The sequence below is a fragment of the Coffea eugenioides genome, chromosome 5, assembly GCF_003713205.1.
Source record: "Coffea eugenioides isolate CCC68of chromosome 5, Ceug_1.0, whole genome shotgun sequence".
Classification (NCBI taxonomy): domain Eukaryota; kingdom Viridiplantae; phylum Streptophyta; class Magnoliopsida; order Gentianales; family Rubiaceae; genus Coffea; species Coffea eugenioides.
The window spans coordinates 50,667,422-50,684,779 of record NC_040039.1 but is presented as its reverse complement, the minus strand read 5'-3'; the positions used below and the strand labels follow the sequence as shown (position 1 = coordinate 50,684,779).

The following is a 17,358-nucleotide window of genomic DNA, read 5'->3' as shown; positions in this document are numbered from 1 at the left end:
GAAGATGCTTCATGTAGGCGTCGCCACGGCTATAATTATGATGCACTTCTGGAGAACAACCCATGTGGCGGCGGCTATGGGCATGGGTATGGGAGGTCGTTGCCTGATCATACTAGTTGTTATGGGCACGAGCAGTACTATCCTAATTCGTACAGCCACACCGCAGGTGGGGGAGCGCTGCCGCAGCCAAGGCATGTGCCATCATATCCTCGGCGAGGATATGATCCTTATGACGATGAGCGAATCAACTGCTGCTCCATCATGTGAAATGTGAAGGGCTGCATGGCTTAGCTTGATCCAGCCTCTTGGTTTCTTCTGCAGAAAGAAACGAAACTAGCTAGTGTCTACATTCCTCCCCTTCTCTATCACCATTGCGTGCCTAGAATTTGAAGTTTCATGTTGTTTTGTTTGCCCGTTCACGAATTTTTGCAAAATTTCGGATGGGCTCTGTTTTTATTAGTTTTTTTTTTTTTTTGCTATTATTAGCTAGTTTAATTATATGAGTGATATAGGTACAAAAACTTTAATCTATAATTAATATTTGGGGGAGGAAAGTTTTTATCTATCCTTTAATAGTTGTGTTTACCAATTTCGCTACCTTTATTTGTTTATTGGTTTTTTGTGCCGCCTCTATTGCAGCAATGCAATGCCCTACTACAAGAAGCTCGTACACTCCACTTGATTTTTTTTTTTTTTTTTTTTTTTTGTCAATTGTCAACCCTACTCCTACCCTACTCTATCTACGGGAGGCTCAACTGAGCCTATGGGAACCGATGGGGACAGAACCACCACCGGACCAAACGGGTGCACGACGCACCTGTCTGGATTTGAAGCAAGCCACAAGAATGGCATATTGGTGGGAGGCAAGGTTTGAACCCTTGCCTCCCACCCCACCAAGCCCTTAAGCCTTAAGGGCTTGGTGGTTTCGTACACTCCACTTGATGCTTCCTATAGTTTGGGTGACGGACTTGTGAGTCAATTTACTGTTTGTTCTGCCCTTTTACTTCCTTGAGTTTGGGTTACTGCCGACGACTTACTACTGGGAATCGTGGGTGCGGGCCTTCGCTTGGAAGCCCAAGCGAATGGGAATGTCCCTCTATAGATTTACTTTTATTACAATTTGAAAGGTGAAAACAACTTGCTTGCTTTGGCGTTGCTGTTGACCAATTTCTGGTGTATCTGTCAACTTCAGCCGTAAACCAAAAGATTTGCAGCATTTCCACAACTCATTGAGTGGTCTTAGCAGTTAAAACTAATTGTTTGATGACACTTCATTCTAATAAATAAATGCCTGACACTTCATTCTGTGGATCCAGTAGATAGAGGCTATCTATTAATTCTCATGCACATATAAATCTCATAGCCGCCACGAACTTGTCAGCTCCCTCTCATCCACGGGAATTTGTCTATCTGGTTTCAAAACACTCCATTTCAATTTCTAAGAGGGTTGTGAAATAACTTGCTAATCTAGAAGGCAGTTTAAGGAACAATCAAATGAATGTGGGTCACTCATTTAAAAAGACCTTATTTTAATAGAACATTTATAGATTCAACCATGAAATCGCAAGAAAAATTTAAGAAATGTAGTTTCACATGAAAGTTTGAAGCAACAATCTAAAGATCCTTTAGTTAGGGATATACGTGAATTTTTTTTGTTTTACAATTTCATTTTCAAGAACGAGATTTTTTCGATAGGAATTTTAAAAAATTTGTCAAGTATGTATCAAATGTACTTAAAAATTGTAACATTCGGTAGCAGATTTATTTTCGTCCAAAGTTTGAGTATTAGAGTTGCTCAAGAGACAAAAATTGGGTATCAAAACTCAAAATTGCTCATGTTTGTATTAGTTATTTTGATATTTATGTGAATAATGGTGCTAAGATTTCGTAACTTATGTTTAGGGGAGGAAAGTTTCTGTTAGTATATTTTAATGCCTTTGTTTAGAGGTTTAGGTTTTGTCATTTCGACATTTTTCGACCTTTGTTTGGTTGGCGCTTCTTTCGCATCAATAGCCACCACAACAAGATCCTATACTAAATGCATACGGTACTTGGGTAACAGGCTTGTCAGTCGTTTAGTTTAGTTACTCAAGTGCGATGACTGGTTGTGCTTCAACGTCCGTCTCTCGAGGCAACCTAAGGATGGAAAATGATGCATCAACTAGAGAGTTACTGGACTTAATTAAAAGGCTGAAACAACTTGCTTTGGGGGTTGCTGTTGATGGATTTCTGGTGCCTCTTTCAGTTTCAAGTTTCAACCCCAGACCAAGATTTGCAGCATTTCTATAGCTCAAAAAGAATATGAGTGGTCTGATCAGTAGTCAAGGAGTGGTAGCAATTGGTTGAGGAGAATTGTGTAATAAATGCTCGAGTACGCTTCATTTTGTGAAGCCAATACTCAATAGAGGAGGCTGAAGCGCTCAAGGATTCTCATTCACATAAATCTCTTGACCACGAACTTGTCAGCTCCCTCTAGTTGAGGGAAATTAATTTGAATATCTGGTTCAAAGCACTCCATTTCAATCTTCACTAAACTAATTTTGCTGAGACATGGGTAGTGAAGGCTGTATAATGCACGGTACCAGCTAGCGTAAAATGTACTGTGCCAGAATTCCATAAAGCTTTGCTGATCATGCCAAATGCCAATTTGTCGTAGTAATCCGAATCGATGGACGTTCTGGGAACGGTAGTATCTAGTCGAATACGGAGACGCCATGTACCTGTTGAGCTTTAAATCCAGAATTGGCTAAAACAATCGATCTTAGCCAATTCATTGTTTAACCAGATTCAGGTTAATTATGGTTTCGAAAAGTGGTCAGCTTCCATTCAACCAGGAATCATTGCATTTACGAGCACTTTAGCCAGCTCTCGACGCACTTGAATCATCAAGCTTCTTATCCAGGACGTCCGCCTGGATTTTGAAAAATTAAGGAACTCAATTTTGTTTCCTTCCAAGACAGTTTCACCAATACAAAAAAAATGGATGCTTCAAAATCTAGAATTTACATGCATGTATGTTTATCAGAGTCAAATGAGAACCCTGTCGTACTCAATCATTGCCAAGTTCATGTGGTAATTAAGAAACGTCGTCACCTTCCTTCCATGTTAGGTGGCACAAAATTTCACCATTAGTTGTCGAGTTCAATTACGGTTCTTAGTGTTAAAACATCTCATAAGTACTCGATGTTTTTTTTGAGATAAACTCGGTAGTGCTCCCGCCATTAGCATCTAATCTAATTCACCCCACGTATCTGGCAGCCGGGGGTAAAAATCAGTGCCATACATAAAAGCAAAAAATGGACATCCATTTTATGACCATTTTGTGGGTCGTACATTTTAGTTTCAACTTGCAATCAAATGAGGTTTGCGAATGCAGAGTACGTCTCTTTTGAATGTCCGCCAATTCGGGGAGGTCTTTCTAGATCTTGCACACCTTTCCTTCTTCTGGGGTCGAGGTTATAAATGAAAACTTTTTATTCGGACCTTGAGAGATTGACCAAATTTGGCACGAGAAAAAGGGATCCCCTTCCCAATCAATGGGATGGAACCTCTCTATGATTGAAATCTATGCAGAGGGGGGGGGTTTTGAAAATGATGGCCATTGGATCACGGCCACACGTGTCTTTTCGCCGTGAATTGTTTGGCCACCTGTGCAATTATATATTGCAAGTCTCTTTCAGTCACCGAGATCAAGCTTATCATGATTCATGTCCTTGGTTGCAACACAGTCTTCGAAAGTACGCTGTTCTGTTTTGTTACGTATGGATTCTAGGAGGGGACAGACGCTAATAAATCCTATCAGCAAAACTGAATGGCGATGATCATCATCGGTTCCTTCATGATATCTACTACAATTGCTTCTTGTTTTTGTGAATATGCGTACGCGCACTGTTCATCTGACATGCATTTCCTGTAACTTGATATTTGATCTGTCTTGTTGGATAACAGCTGGTGATCATTTCTTAATTTCTTTCTTTTTTGGCATTGGATTAAAATACTAGCTAGTACTAGTAAAACAATCCAAGAGATTGACTTGTGACAATATATATAAATGATACTACTGTATTTTAAATCTCAAACAGCTAGCAATTGAATTTCTGAAATGATTTCCCTTTTTGGGTTGGTTTTTCTTTTCCAGTATTTCATTTCCCCCCATATATTGTGTATTTGTGGTTGCTGAAAATTACACTACAAGTTAAAATACCAAAAAAAAAAAAAAAAGTTGATCCCACTGAAGCATGCCACCACATTAATTGTGGGGTGGGAGGTCAAGGGTTCAAACCTTGCCTCCCATCAATGTCCCTCAATATGAGGTTTGTTCTAAATCCATACGGGTGTGTGGTGTACCCGTCTGGTCTGATGGTGGTTCAGTCCCCATCAGGTTCTCCCGGCTCAGTTGGGCCACCCCATAGAGTAGGTTTCCCCTCCCCTTAGGAGTAGGAGTAGGAGTAGGCTAGACTAGGCTACATGTGCCATTAAGCTAAAAAAAAAAAAGCAGGCTAAAGATTCCCCGCGAATAACCTTTTTGATTGAGGATTCCCAAACGAAAACTTTGTGAGATGCATTGCAAGCCGACCAAAAAAAAGAAAGAAAAAAAAAGAAGGGGAGCTTTAATCGATGATATATTCTTTGACTTGTTTAAAAGAAGCACGTCAGGTGAAGGCTGGTGACTGTGCAAAAATTCCAGGTGTCCAAACTTCAAGTACGATCGATCCGCTGTATCTGTGATTAACGCTAGACAAAATTATTTAACATCCATCATTTCGCTTTAGAACTCAATCAGACCCACTAATGTTAATTATTTCAACCTGTATATATGTTTTTTGTTTTCATGTGGTCGTATGTGTCTCCGGTCGCCACATCATACCAATCATCAACTCCTCCTCCAGAATCCTTTTTCCATAATTGCTCGCCGCTAAGTGACGTTGATCAGAACTAAAGCAAGTATTCAGTTCTCTTCTCTGGCATAATATACAGCTTGTTATTTAACAATGATAAACAATCCCAATTCAAATATTCTCTCGAGTTAGGCATTGAAAGATTTATCGGCAGAATTTTGAAGGTTGCTGTCTATTAGAGTACTGAGCAATTATCCGCCCAGGTGTGCGTAAAAAAGTTAGAAGCGAGATTTGAAACAGGGAAATTATCTGATAGGTTAGGATCAGAAAAACTCGGTTAGTAACAAGAAGCAGGGATTGAGCTTTGACCTTTAAGAAGCTGCAGAGAGAGATATACACCGCTTATCGATAATGATTGACTTTCATGTAGAAAGTACGTCCCAATTATTATGAAAATTAAGTTTCTGGATACTTGGTTCGTAGGGATTGGTTTGCGGTGCTTACAAGGAAAGGAACTGTACGATATACAATCTCTGAGGACAACTTGGAGATTTCCCATGAAATTTTTCCAAGTTTTTAATCAGATTTCGTAACAAAATCTTTTTGATAACGTATTCACACTCCCCAATCCCCACTAAACAACGTTGTGCAAGAACACAGACTTGACAGTAACATCAGGCTAATCTACCTCGCAATAACATGGAATTGACCAACTAAGGAATTGCACATACCATGCACAGACTAACTAATTTCATCTAAGTCATGAACAATAAGACTGAAACCATGTCTACAGGATGAAGACCTGCTATTGCTGCTGAAATAATTATTATGTAATTAACATGCATAAGGGCACACAACGATTTACAAAGGAGAAGGAAAAATGGAAAATTTTTTGATAACTAATTATATGATAGTAGATGTTACTGTATACTGTTACTGTCATCATGATTACTTCACCACCACCAGCTGCTGTTGAGCTTCAATCCTGAGTTCTTCCTTCATTTTCCTGATGAAATCGTCGAACTTCTTGTTTAACTCTTCTGTGCTCAGCTTCTCCAGTCCGCGTTTTTCTTCCTGCTCTTCCTCCTCTTCTTCCACCTGCACTTCTTCTCCCAAGTGAAATCCACCAGCCTCCAAATTTTCTTCATTCTCCTGACGGTGCGTTTCTTCCAGGATATAGTAGGTTCTAATTTCTTCAGCTTCGGCTTCAGTACTTTCTCCCGGCTCTTCCGGCTGCTTTAAGGGTGCTCCGCCTTCCAGCTCTTGTTCTTCATGATCTTCATCGATCACGATTAAGTGATCTCCTCCCCGCTCTTCTTCAAAGAGGGGATCATCTTGGTTCCCTTGGTCCTCTACTTTCAGAGTTTCTTCATCATTTTCCATTTCTTCTACTTGAAGAACTGCATTTGGAATTGGCTCTGCCAACCACTCTACGTCCTCCTTCGACTCCTCAGGTGTACGCGGCCCATCTGCAATAACATGATTCTCTGCCATGTCATCCATGTCAAACCCCTTAGATGGAGAAGAAACCAAGCCCGCAGAGGTGGTTGCTACGGCCATTAAGATCCCATTGCATATGAGGAATATCCAGCTTTTGTCCAAGCCGTGAAAGGAGATAGCTGATAAGTAGTAGTACTTCATAGAATTTAGCATGAAACAGCACCATGATGAGCGGTGGGAACAGTAGATGAAGGTAAATACCGAAATTGAGAGTAAAAACTGGGTCACGGTCCTTAGAGTCCGAGGGGTGATTGGTTGATGATGAGTTAAACTCTCCAAGTTATAATACTCCATTTCCTCATCTAAATGCAAGAAGTTGTACTCCTCCTTAATACGATGACAATCTCTAGAGAGAAAACAAACGTTGGCTCTAGTTTCTTGATTGAGAAGGAGGTAGAGAAGTTGAAGTTTTTAATTTGATAGGAGATGGGCTTCTCCCTTTTATAGGCGTTACTATATGTGTATTTGCGGTCATGTCGTTCTGTGCAATTTGATTTGACAAAAATAGCCTTGGATAAGGATAGGAAAATGAATGGGGAGGACCTGTAATTTTCTGGATACTAGTAGGGTTTAAAATTGCTAGTACTACTAATTAATTAAGGGGATCCAACTACCCCCAAAGAGAAGTGTGTGGATGGTTTAAGATTGCCTGTTGCCATGTGGAAGGGGTAATCCATGTGGGCATTTTACTTGAATATCGTCTTCTTCAAGTGTGTAGCTGTCCTCCTTCAACCGAGTTGTAAGGTAAGAGCGATCCTCCTCATGTTTATCAAATCTGAAGTTGACTGCAATTCAGCTCCCCCTTGATGGACGAATTCTGCCCACCTAGCTACTTCACTGTCTAGAAACGTTGGGATGGTGATGAATTGATGGTGCCTTTGGGGCAATAATACGTGTATTTAAGCTGGAGTGATACAAATGAGTTGAAGTATACAAGGCTCAAAAAAAAAAAAAAAAAAAAAACGAGAGAGAGAGACACTATTAAGATTAACTAGTAGATTAGTCCACCTGAAAAATGAAATCAACTACCCTCAAGTTTCTAGGAACATGATATCGGTCGTAGTTTGTTTCGACCATCACTACTAGATAGTATCTAGTAGGCAGGACTCGAGAAGGTTATAAATGGTGAAAAATTAGTCCTTCAGTAATGCAAAAAGAACCGGTTAAATGCATCTTCCTGATTATTGATCACCAATTTTTCTCCCAAAATACAAGCACTAAAATGAGGGATCCTACCTTTTTTCTATATATTATTGGGCTGTCTTCTTCTTGGACGTACGGTTTAACTTCTTATATCTTGCCTACCCCTTTTTAAGTGCCACGGGGTGAATCGTTTTCCACAGGCAAAAGCATTCCACAAACTTGCAACTTGCAACTGCCATAAATAATAGTAGCAATTAGCAACTCGAATTTTGGGCACAACCAACAAATATGTCGGGGGTAGATGGCTAATCTTGGTAGTGTGTGCAACTTTTGGACCTCAAATTGACACCTTTTCAATCTTAATATTTACACACTATATCATGAGTTCATGATTCTAGGTGAATAATAGTTGGCCTAACTCATTGTTACCGGGAATTGGCAATTTGATTAATTAAGCCTTTGATCCCAATGGTACACACACACGCACGCACCAAAATTTCTTATTCACTTCTCCCGGGCGGCGGTGATTACAATAGCTGAGTAACTACTTTTCCTGCTATAACTATAAGTGGTGTGTCTGTGTGAATGAGTTGTACAAATTACTAGTAACTGATCTGTCCTTGCAACCAAGTTGAACGTAATTTTACATTTCTATGCTTAATTTTTTTTTTTTTGGGTTACTAATAGCTAATTGACTAATAATTTACTTGAGCTTACCAGTAACTTATACTTGGTTTCTACCAGCCATATTAAGAGTAATTTTTTAAAGTCACCAATAGTAATTTACTTTTGGTTAATAGTAGTCAAAGCCCTTGTAAATTTTCGATGTTCTAGTAATTGATCTTTGGTTATTAGAAGTTGAGTAATTGTTCATTTTTTTTTAGAAGTTACTAACACCTGTCTTTGGTTACTTCTTACCAACTACTAGTTTAGTATTAGAATTAATTTTTCTTATACGATCATGTGTACTTGTGATTACTAATTAATTAGTAGTAGTGGCTTATAAAATGCTTGCTTGTGATTTGGCTACTAACAATCAAATATAGACTGAGTGCGTTTGGATAATGTATTATTTGAAATACTTTTTTTGAAAAAAAAAATACTAAAGCACTTTTTAATGTGATGCATATAAAATAAAAAAATTGATTGAAAAATGTCTTGATGATACAAGTAAATAAATTTTGACAAATATTTTTTTTGTAAGAAAATTATTAGTGATTCTCCACTTATGACTCAAAACTTGTGATTCGTCGATTAAAGGTGTTTGTGTATGTGTATTGATGCGAAATGTTTGGGTGAATTTGATTTCGATCACCACCACGAATTATGACATACTTACAAATTGCCCATTAATACAACCCTCACATCAAATAATGAGATTCAAATACACAAATTTTTTTTTTAAAAAAAATTTGTGCTTACCACCTGCACCAACTTATATTGGCTTCAGTTACAGATATAACGTTTTACCAGTTAAACCGCACTATGTTGTCACAATCAAAAATAAAGAATAGGTCATTGGTATATTCTAACAATTACAAGGAACATAACTATAATAGTTTCCATGTATTGAATTCCTTCAATTCCTTGTACAAAGTTGTTTTCTTACTAATGCAAGTGATAAATTATACCTAAAAAACTGTCACATAACAAGAACGATAAGCTTGCGCTTGCAAACCATCTTTAAATGTTCGTACCTTTCTAAAAGCTAAAAATAATAATGCAAATGGTACAACTACTTAAAGCACATGATCTGTCTTAACTATTTTCTAACAGCAATAAGAACCCACAGACATACATTTTCAGTTCAACAAAGCAAGAAGAGAAAGGAAAGGAGGGGAGGGAGGGGGGGGGGGGGGGGGGGGGGAAGAAAGGACCGGCGTGAATAACAGCCCACAAGCATTCCATACCTCCTAATTTTACAAAATGCATAGTAATTAATACCATAGGAACTTCCTAAATTTGTTCCCATGTTTGAGCAGTTGAGCTAGTGGTATCAGAGTTGATCAGGCCACAAGAAAGTTCCCATGGCAAACTTCCTCTTCTCCTCTAGGCTTCCCTTGAGATTGAGCCCATATTCTCTCTCTCTGAGAAGCACGTCCACCTTCCACTCCTCCATCTTCTCGTAGTCTGCTTTCTTGTACCTCGGACAGTGTAATGGCATTTCGAACGTAGCAAGAGAATAGCAGGACTCCTATTCTCAGTCTCTACGGCACCAGATGACCTCCCTTGTGGTTCAAGATCGTTACTATAACTGCCATGACCTCCTCATCTTGCTTCTGCACTTCCTTGACCGTTGATTTGCACTTCCTCATCCGTTGAAACCCATTTACCAAACACTCCCTAAATATGCATTCAATGTTACGTGCACATCAACAGTATTAATAAGTCGAACTACGTAATTTTTCATTGAACAGAAAAAATGGACAGAAAATCCCATCTGTAGGCTCAAAATCCACTACCAGCTGCTACCCATTTCCCTCCACAACTAATTTAATTTTTTTTTCCTCCTTTCATCTGTAAGCTGCAATTGTCTTCGAATTGGGCGTGTGCATAAACAGGCGAAAGAAATTGAAGGCGGTTGGACTTATTAATTTGCTGTATTAATTATTTTCTTAAAAAAAATCTGGTAATTAAGGCAATAGAATTAAGTATGTCTTGCAAAGTAATATCTTTGAGCCTATTGATTGGTCAGAGGCTTGTAGGACCTTCGAGTAATATTAATAATTCAAACGATACAAGCTCGAAAATATCTACGAGAGTAATTGGCTTCTTGCTTGCCACCCAAGAAAAGTGAATTGCTTGGCACCCAAGAAAAAATTCATGAGAGCAATTGGCTTTTATGCCGTAGTTTTCTTTACTATAAATAAATGAAAATGCATTCAAATAGCCTTTTTGCATATTTTGCGAATTCTGCAGACTGCTACAACAAATAAAGTATTTCATACTTGCTTGACCGGATAAGAGCTAGTTTCACATTAATTGGTCAACTCCAAGAACGTTTACCAGCAGTATTATTTAAGTAAGTATCATTTTCCAAAATTAAAATTTTTCATACATAAAATTTGACTAACGAAAAAAGGATCATAAAATGTGAAATTTGCCTGTGAGGAAGTGAAATTACCCAATTAGAGCTCATTTGACCGCTGCGGCGTTGAAGCCAATTATTGCAGGCTTTTACCGTTTTACACCCTCAATGAAAGGCAAAGTCAGCCAAGATCCATGGGCATATTCGTCCGTGAAAATGATCCCCGAACTTTTACTCCTAGTAACATTTTATTCTCTACGGCAACCCTGCACTGCCTTTATTTAATTTTTTTTTTCCCAAAAAAGAACAAAAGAAAACCCCCCTCGCAAAACCCTGCGCTAATTCCTGCTGTCGTCCTCCCGCTTCTTCCATGCTAAACCTCAAACCCTAATCGAATCTTTATCCTTCAACAATGTACTCCGTAATTCGGACTCGATCGCGAATTTTTTCACTAATTTCGAAATCTAACGGTCGTCGAGTATCTTATTCAAGTTACGCTAATGAGCCACATCGGGATCCAGAATTCATTTCCGCATCTTCTTTGTACCGCGATCCGCCTCCCGCAGGTTCCTCTCCGCCGCCGCCTCCTCCTCCCCCCGAGGTTGCCGAGAAGAAATCCTGGGGTTTTATGAAGTTCGGCCTGTTTGCCGCTATCACCGGTGGCGTTGCCACTGCTGGCTATGCCTCATATGGTTCGCTTCTGCCTAATTTTGCTATAATTTAATTAACCATGCGGAATTTGATGGAATGCCTTTATTCCGAGAAGAAGCAAGTTGCATTTTTTTTTCTTAGTTTCGACAAATTTATCTGCCATAGGATACGTAGACGTGTTTTATGGGATTTTAGGCAGGAATGGTGAGTTGTTTGCTAAATTGTGGTGACGATTGTCTATGTAAAAATTCGGTTCTCAGGTAAAAACTGCATTCTCCCATGCACATGATAAAAATAGAAAATATGCATATTTTGTTTATTGCTTATGTAAATTGACGTACACGTGTTGATATGGGTGCGACAATTGGTCGATGCGAATCAGTAGGCCCCAGGTCAAGTTTAAGAGGGGTATGGGTTTGCAACGAAGCGTGGGCTGTTATGGTTTTCTCCTTGCAGATAATGTGAAGAATGAGTTAAGGTTATAAAAAGAAAAAAGGCTCATGTTTGAGGTGTTTTGTTGGTAAGAAAGGAAAAGATAAAAATGCATATTGCTGTGGTTCCTATCTTATTTTTAAATCTGGAAAATGTTTTTTGCGGATGTAAATAGTTGAATATTTGGTTCATAGGGCAAGAACGGGAGTTTGTGGTATGAGTGTATATGTTATATTACACAAGGAAGAAACTGTATCGCGAACCATTTCCGTGTTAGAAAGGTTTAAAACCAAGACCTTTAGCTTGTTTGTTGTTTATTTGTTTTCCTCCGTCACGTCATGATATCAGGCTTCGAGTATTCAATTATTGCTTGATTGGGCTAATATTCCGTATTTTATCATACCGTATTGTTGATTGGAGTATTTTCCGAAGTTTCCAAATCTTTGGGTATATCTGATTCCTGTTAATTGTTTGGGTATGCAAGAAAGATGAATTTTGAGTTTTGAGAAACTTATACAACTTTCCTGATAAAAGTCAATAGGTCCAGGGCATTTTTTAAGTTTGGGGAATCAAGCTGGTGCCTGCATGAAATGTCGTTGTGATTTACAGCCAAGGAGATTTTGACTTATCTTTTTTACTTAAAGTCGTTGATATTTTCCACAGCATATACTCTTGAAGAGGTTGCGGAGAAAACAGAGGCTTTGAGGGCTTATACAAACTACACTGTCAAGGATGATGCACCTACTCTTGATGTGAGTATGCTACTGCATTTTTGAAACCTTTCATGAAAGCAGCCGTTATATCCACTTGAGAAGCTGCAAGCCTCTCTTCCATTTCGTTCAAACACCTCTTTCTGTATCAAGAGCTGAACTAAGCCATTTAGCAGATTGAGGGAAATATTCAAGTGCTTTTATATTCTTTTCTTGGCTGTATTTCAGTTAAGTGATTAAATACCTATCGTGGTGTTTGTGTTTACATGTATAAGTACTCTACCAAATGACAAGTACTCATTTTGAAGGAGGAAAGATAGGTAAAAGATAAGAACGTTTATGTACTGAAAGCATATAGTTTTTAATGATTAGAAAAGGTTATCTGCTGGTTTGGTGTTTTAAATGAGCATTAACTGTAATGTCACCTCAAGAGTCAATGATGAACTAGGTGCATGATATATTGGATATTGATAATTTTTTCTCACTTTCATTTTGGTTGGACATGTTATCTTAATTGCAGTAATGCCTGCATCTTTGAAGGATAATGTTCTTTTTATACTTTTTATGCAGAAATTGAAAGGATTGCTGATCTCAGGTGGAATGACAGGTGAATACAACCGTTTGTACTCTTTATTATTTGTTGTTTCAGATTGTGTACTTTTCTCACTTAAAGCTACAAGAATGTTGAGCTATTTTAATAGGGAACAGAAAATAAGCCTCTGAACATATTTAAGTGGGATAATATATGGTGAATGTCACCTGTTGTGTTTGACATCTGGAGTCTACTCTTAGATTTTTCAGTGGGGGAATTTTGGAGAAGAAAAAAGGTAACAAATTTTAATGAAACTCTTGACTAAAAACTGTTCCTATAGCTCCATACTGTCTACTATTCTCCTTCAATATTAATATTCTTTATGCTCCATCGTTTTAATTTGTTTATATGTTATTTCAGTGCCTGCTAAATTAGTTGAATTCTACTTGGATCTACGGAGGTTGGCTGAAGATCAGATTCGAGTTGAGTGGTTATGAACATTGAGAAATTCTGACCGTTATAGATTTGACTAGTTATTTTTATTTCCTTCTTTTGCTTTCTATTTTCCCTACATCTAACGAAATTTTGCATTGTGGTAGGATTTTTCTGAACCACCATCTGATAAGCTACTACCAGACATGCTGCCTGAAGAAAACCAGGCGCGCGTGCTCACTCTTGTTCTGGATTTGAATGAGACTCTAGTATATTCTGATTGGAAGGTAAAATTTTCAGTACTGAATAGATGATTAGTAATTGTGCTATTAATGATCATATATTGGTTGATGGTGTAGCTTATAGCATTTAAGGATCAACCAGAAGACTTTAAATTACCCTGTTCCCATTTTCTGGATATAATTTCTTCAGTAGTTGTATTGTGGTTCTTCCAGAGTTGTGTTAGAGATGATAGAGTCCTTGTACCTACAAGATGGCTGGTTCTTTATCTTATCTGAACAAATAGCACGAAATGTTGTGTTTCTAGAATTCAACAAATATGGATGCTACTATAACATAATAGAAACTGAAGTCCTGTTTTGTGGTAAAGGAACTTTCCCTTCTTCATTGAGTCTCAACCTCTTGCCTCTTATATTTTTTACAATGTGCAAATCCTGAACGAATTCCCAGTATGGTAGCTGGTTTTGAGAAGGTTCTTTGTAAGTAACTAGCATTTTGGATAATAGGCTAATTAATGTTACTTACTCTTATGTATTTTGGTCTTCAAAAGCGTGACAGGGGTTGGAGAACATTTAAAAGACCTGGTGTTGATGCCTTCTTAGAACATGTTTCGCAATTTTTCGAAGTCATTGTATACTCTGACCAAATGAGTATGGTAATTTCATGTTCCTTTTTGTATTGGGTTGCTTGGTTCTGGATTATCAAATTCTGTGATGATTACTCCTGTCATTTGCAGTTTGTGGACCCTGTGGTTCAGAGATTAGACCCACAGCAAACAATATTCAGACAGAAGCTAGATAGAGTTTCAACTAGATATATTAAGGGAAAGCACTATAGAGTATGTCTATGCTCTTCTTTATCTCTTTCCCTACCCCCCCCCCCCCCCCCCAAAAAAAACAAAAAAAAAACACACAAAAAGAAAAAATCTCTCATAAATTTTGTATATGTTGTTACTATTTCCTACATCTCATCTACATTTTCGTTTTCCCTTTTCATGAAGGGAGCTACATCCTACTGCTTACTGTTACCTTGTTTTTTGATATATTATTACCAAAAAAAAGAGGATTTGTTTAATATTCAACTGAATCGAAATATAATAACTATTATGCAACTGGTTACAATATTAGGGAAAATGGTTGCCTCTTCTGAGAGCTGCTCCTATATTCTAAATTGGGGTTCTATCGATCCTATTCACTTTATTAGAACACGAAACAAAGTCTGCCAAAAGAATTCTTTTGGACTAGTTTTGGTTGTACTCTCAGAATTGCCTAGGTTGGACAACAATATGCATGTCTCAAGGTCTTCTAAAACAGAGATCTACTAGGAATCTTACTTTCTTGCACTTAGAGAAGGAAATGCAACATCAACCTGTTGTCACTCATTGCCTTCCACAAGGAAAGATTTCGAGGAATGAACAAGTTGTTTTCTCTTACGCTGTGCATTTAGAGAAATTTAATCTAGGCCTATATTTAGAGAGGATACAATGATCAAGCTTAAATTGTAGTGCTTCGCAAAAACAAGACATTGAGTCCTGAGTCCAGACATTCTATCATACTGCAATGATCTGAAGTCTGTTAGTATGAATAGACTACCTGATCAAAGTTAGTCCAGTGGTAAATAACTTGTAATTTTCCTTGTTTTGTTACATTGTCTGATCAAAGCTTCTTTTGATGGATATCACTTGGTACTCTGTGCATTCCCTGGTGGCAGGACCTCTCAATGCTGAACAGGGATCCCTCCAGAATTATTTATATGAGTGCTCATGCAGCAGAAACTACCCTTCAACCAGAAAATGCTGTACAAGTAAAACCATGGAAGGGTGAAACGGAAGACACAGCACTTCTAGATCTAATTCCATTTCTTGAATGTGAGCCTGTGTATATGCTTTCAAAAAGATACTTGTGGTTGACAATTTAGTTGAGCTTACGAAGCAGGATTTACAGTCACCTTGTTTGATTGCAGATGTTGCTAAGGTGAGACCACCTGATATTCGAGCTGTCTTAGCTTCATACAAAGGGGATGATGTTGGTAAAGAGTTCATTCAACGCTCCAAAGAGCATCAGAGGTGAAGTTTGTCTTAGCTTCACTTTTAGTTTAAAAGTTAAAACTCAAGAGTGGACGTTGCTGATGCATCTGTTTCTCCTTGTCCAGTTATTTTTAGGTGCCCATTTGATAGGGATTCAAGTTTTTTGTAATTCAATGAATAAAGAAGAAAAAAAGAGACCCAACACAATAAAAAGAAAGAATTTTGTGGAAATCTAAATTTGCAGTTTCATGTTTGTTCATATTTATGGAAGCGTTACCATTTAATCTTGGTCATCCCGATTAGTGTCTGGGTAACAAATCTTTATTCATATTTTGATATGAAAAAGGGCGTGTCCAATTGTTCTGATCGCATGGGTGTGTCGTGCATTTATTTTAGACTGTTTGGCTGATGATGCTGAAAGCGGTCTTAAATTCCCTACTCGTCCCTTCCTCCTTCAAATCAAGCGTACTCCTAAGGCAGATTTATTTTGTAACTTTTATGCATGATGCAGAAGTTTTGATTGCCTGGCTGATGTATTTGTTTTGTTGTGGCAGACGGATGCAAGAGCAGAAACGTAGGTTCTGGCAACGCTAAGGAACACGGTTGGAATTTATTGGAAGTGAGTATTTGTCGGATTATGACTGCTGATGAGATACTAGTCAGTCCGTTGTGTAGTTCATTTCAGCTCGCTTGATGATTATTAAGACGATAGTCTATCATCCCTATGATTTTAGTCCATGTGGCAAGTAGAAACTTGTACGCATTTTTGAAGGCTGCAGCATCATGGGGACACATCTGACCGATGATTATTGTCAATTTTGAGGGGTTTAGGAAAAAGGGTGGTGGTCGTGGTTTGGGGTATGAAGAGTTGAATATAGAATGCAAGCAAATATAGAAAAAGGAGCGGAGGGTAGAAAGAAAAGCAGAGAAATTGCACCACCGGACTTTCAGCTGCAGAGGAAATATCTTCTTCTTTGTTGGTGGGAGAAAGTAATTCTTCGCGGGTCCTCTCCATAGGGCACTGTTGTTCGTAATGTTTCATTTTGATTTTCTGTTAACTGTGGAGGAACGGGTGACGGGGCCTGCTAGGCTTTACTTTCAAGAGATCCGGAGGAAAGAACACTAAGCTCGGCACCAACACGTATATTACCTGCCACTGTTTTTTAACGGGTTTACTAACATTACTTGCATATGGAGTCACATAATTGCCAATTGAATTTGCATATACCCAAAATGTTTCAGCCCCGGTAATTGTCGTGGTTTTGAACAAAGTAATATACAACATGAACCGGTAGACAAACAGCAGTAAGAGCAATTTCTCAGCTATTGAAAAAGAAATAGAATTGGAATAACAATAATTATTTCATCTAGTGAAAAATGAAAATAACTGTCTCAATAAACCGGCACCAACCAACCATATGTTAGTGGAGACATAATAAGTCGTAACGCAGGGAAGAATGCACGTTTGTGATCCCCAGTCCTCCGTGTACGCGCAGATGTGCTCATTGTGATCCGATTTTCTTTAATGTAGACAGGATGGTCAAAGCTAGGCTGCTATGGACTGATTTCAGCATCCTTGACGCATGCAAAATCAACATATTGGTTCGGTTGTAATGAATTCATTTAAATTGTTGGGCTTTCATGAAGCCTTACCCGTCTTATATTTCATTAATCCGGAGAATGCATCTTTATTGCAATGTTAGTATTTCCTTATTTACACAACAAAGGAGAAGAAAAGATCTGGAGGATGCATCACAGCAACGGTTACGGCATTAACCTATCCTTTTTGGGTATATATTCGGTTCTATCTGCAAACGTAGATAACT

At 38.3% G+C, this 17,358-nt stretch overlaps 3 protein-coding genes across 3 annotated transcripts; 1 reads left to right on the top strand and 2 right to left on the bottom strand.

Moving 5' to 3' along the window:
• Positions 1-5,543: 5,543 nt before the first annotated feature.
• Positions 5,544-6,734, bottom strand: LOC113770505. The gene has a single exon (XM_027314976.1). The coding sequence runs from the start codon at positions 6,630-6,632 to the stop codon at positions 5,787-5,789; it is 846 nt and encodes a 281-aa protein (XP_027170777.1). The 5' UTR covers positions 6,633-6,734; the 3' UTR covers positions 5,544-5,786.
• Positions 6,735-9,477: 2,743 nt separating this feature from the next.
• On the bottom strand, positions 9,478-9,796 carry LOC113771972. The gene is made up of 2 exons (XM_027316515.1): positions 9,731-9,796; positions 9,478-9,675 (listed from the first exon to the last, which is right to left on the bottom strand). The coding sequence occupies exons 1-2, from the start codon at positions 9,794-9,796 to the stop codon at positions 9,478-9,480; spliced, it is 264 nt and encodes an 87-aa protein (XP_027172316.1).
• A 1,024-nt stretch (positions 9,797-10,820) lies between these two features.
• Positions 10,821-16,757, top strand: LOC113770490 (mitochondrial import inner membrane translocase subunit TIM50). The gene is made up of 10 exons (XM_027314959.1): positions 10,821-11,201; positions 12,256-12,344; positions 12,873-12,909; positions 13,255-13,316; positions 13,434-13,553; positions 14,057-14,161; positions 14,243-14,344; positions 15,217-15,373; positions 15,469-15,571; positions 16,087-16,757. The coding sequence occupies exons 1-10, from the start codon at positions 10,922-10,924 to the stop codon at positions 16,124-16,126; spliced, it is 1,095 nt and encodes a 364-aa protein (XP_027170760.1). The 5' UTR covers positions 10,821-10,921; the 3' UTR covers positions 16,127-16,757.
• The last annotated feature ends 601 nt before the right edge of the window (positions 16,758-17,358 follow it).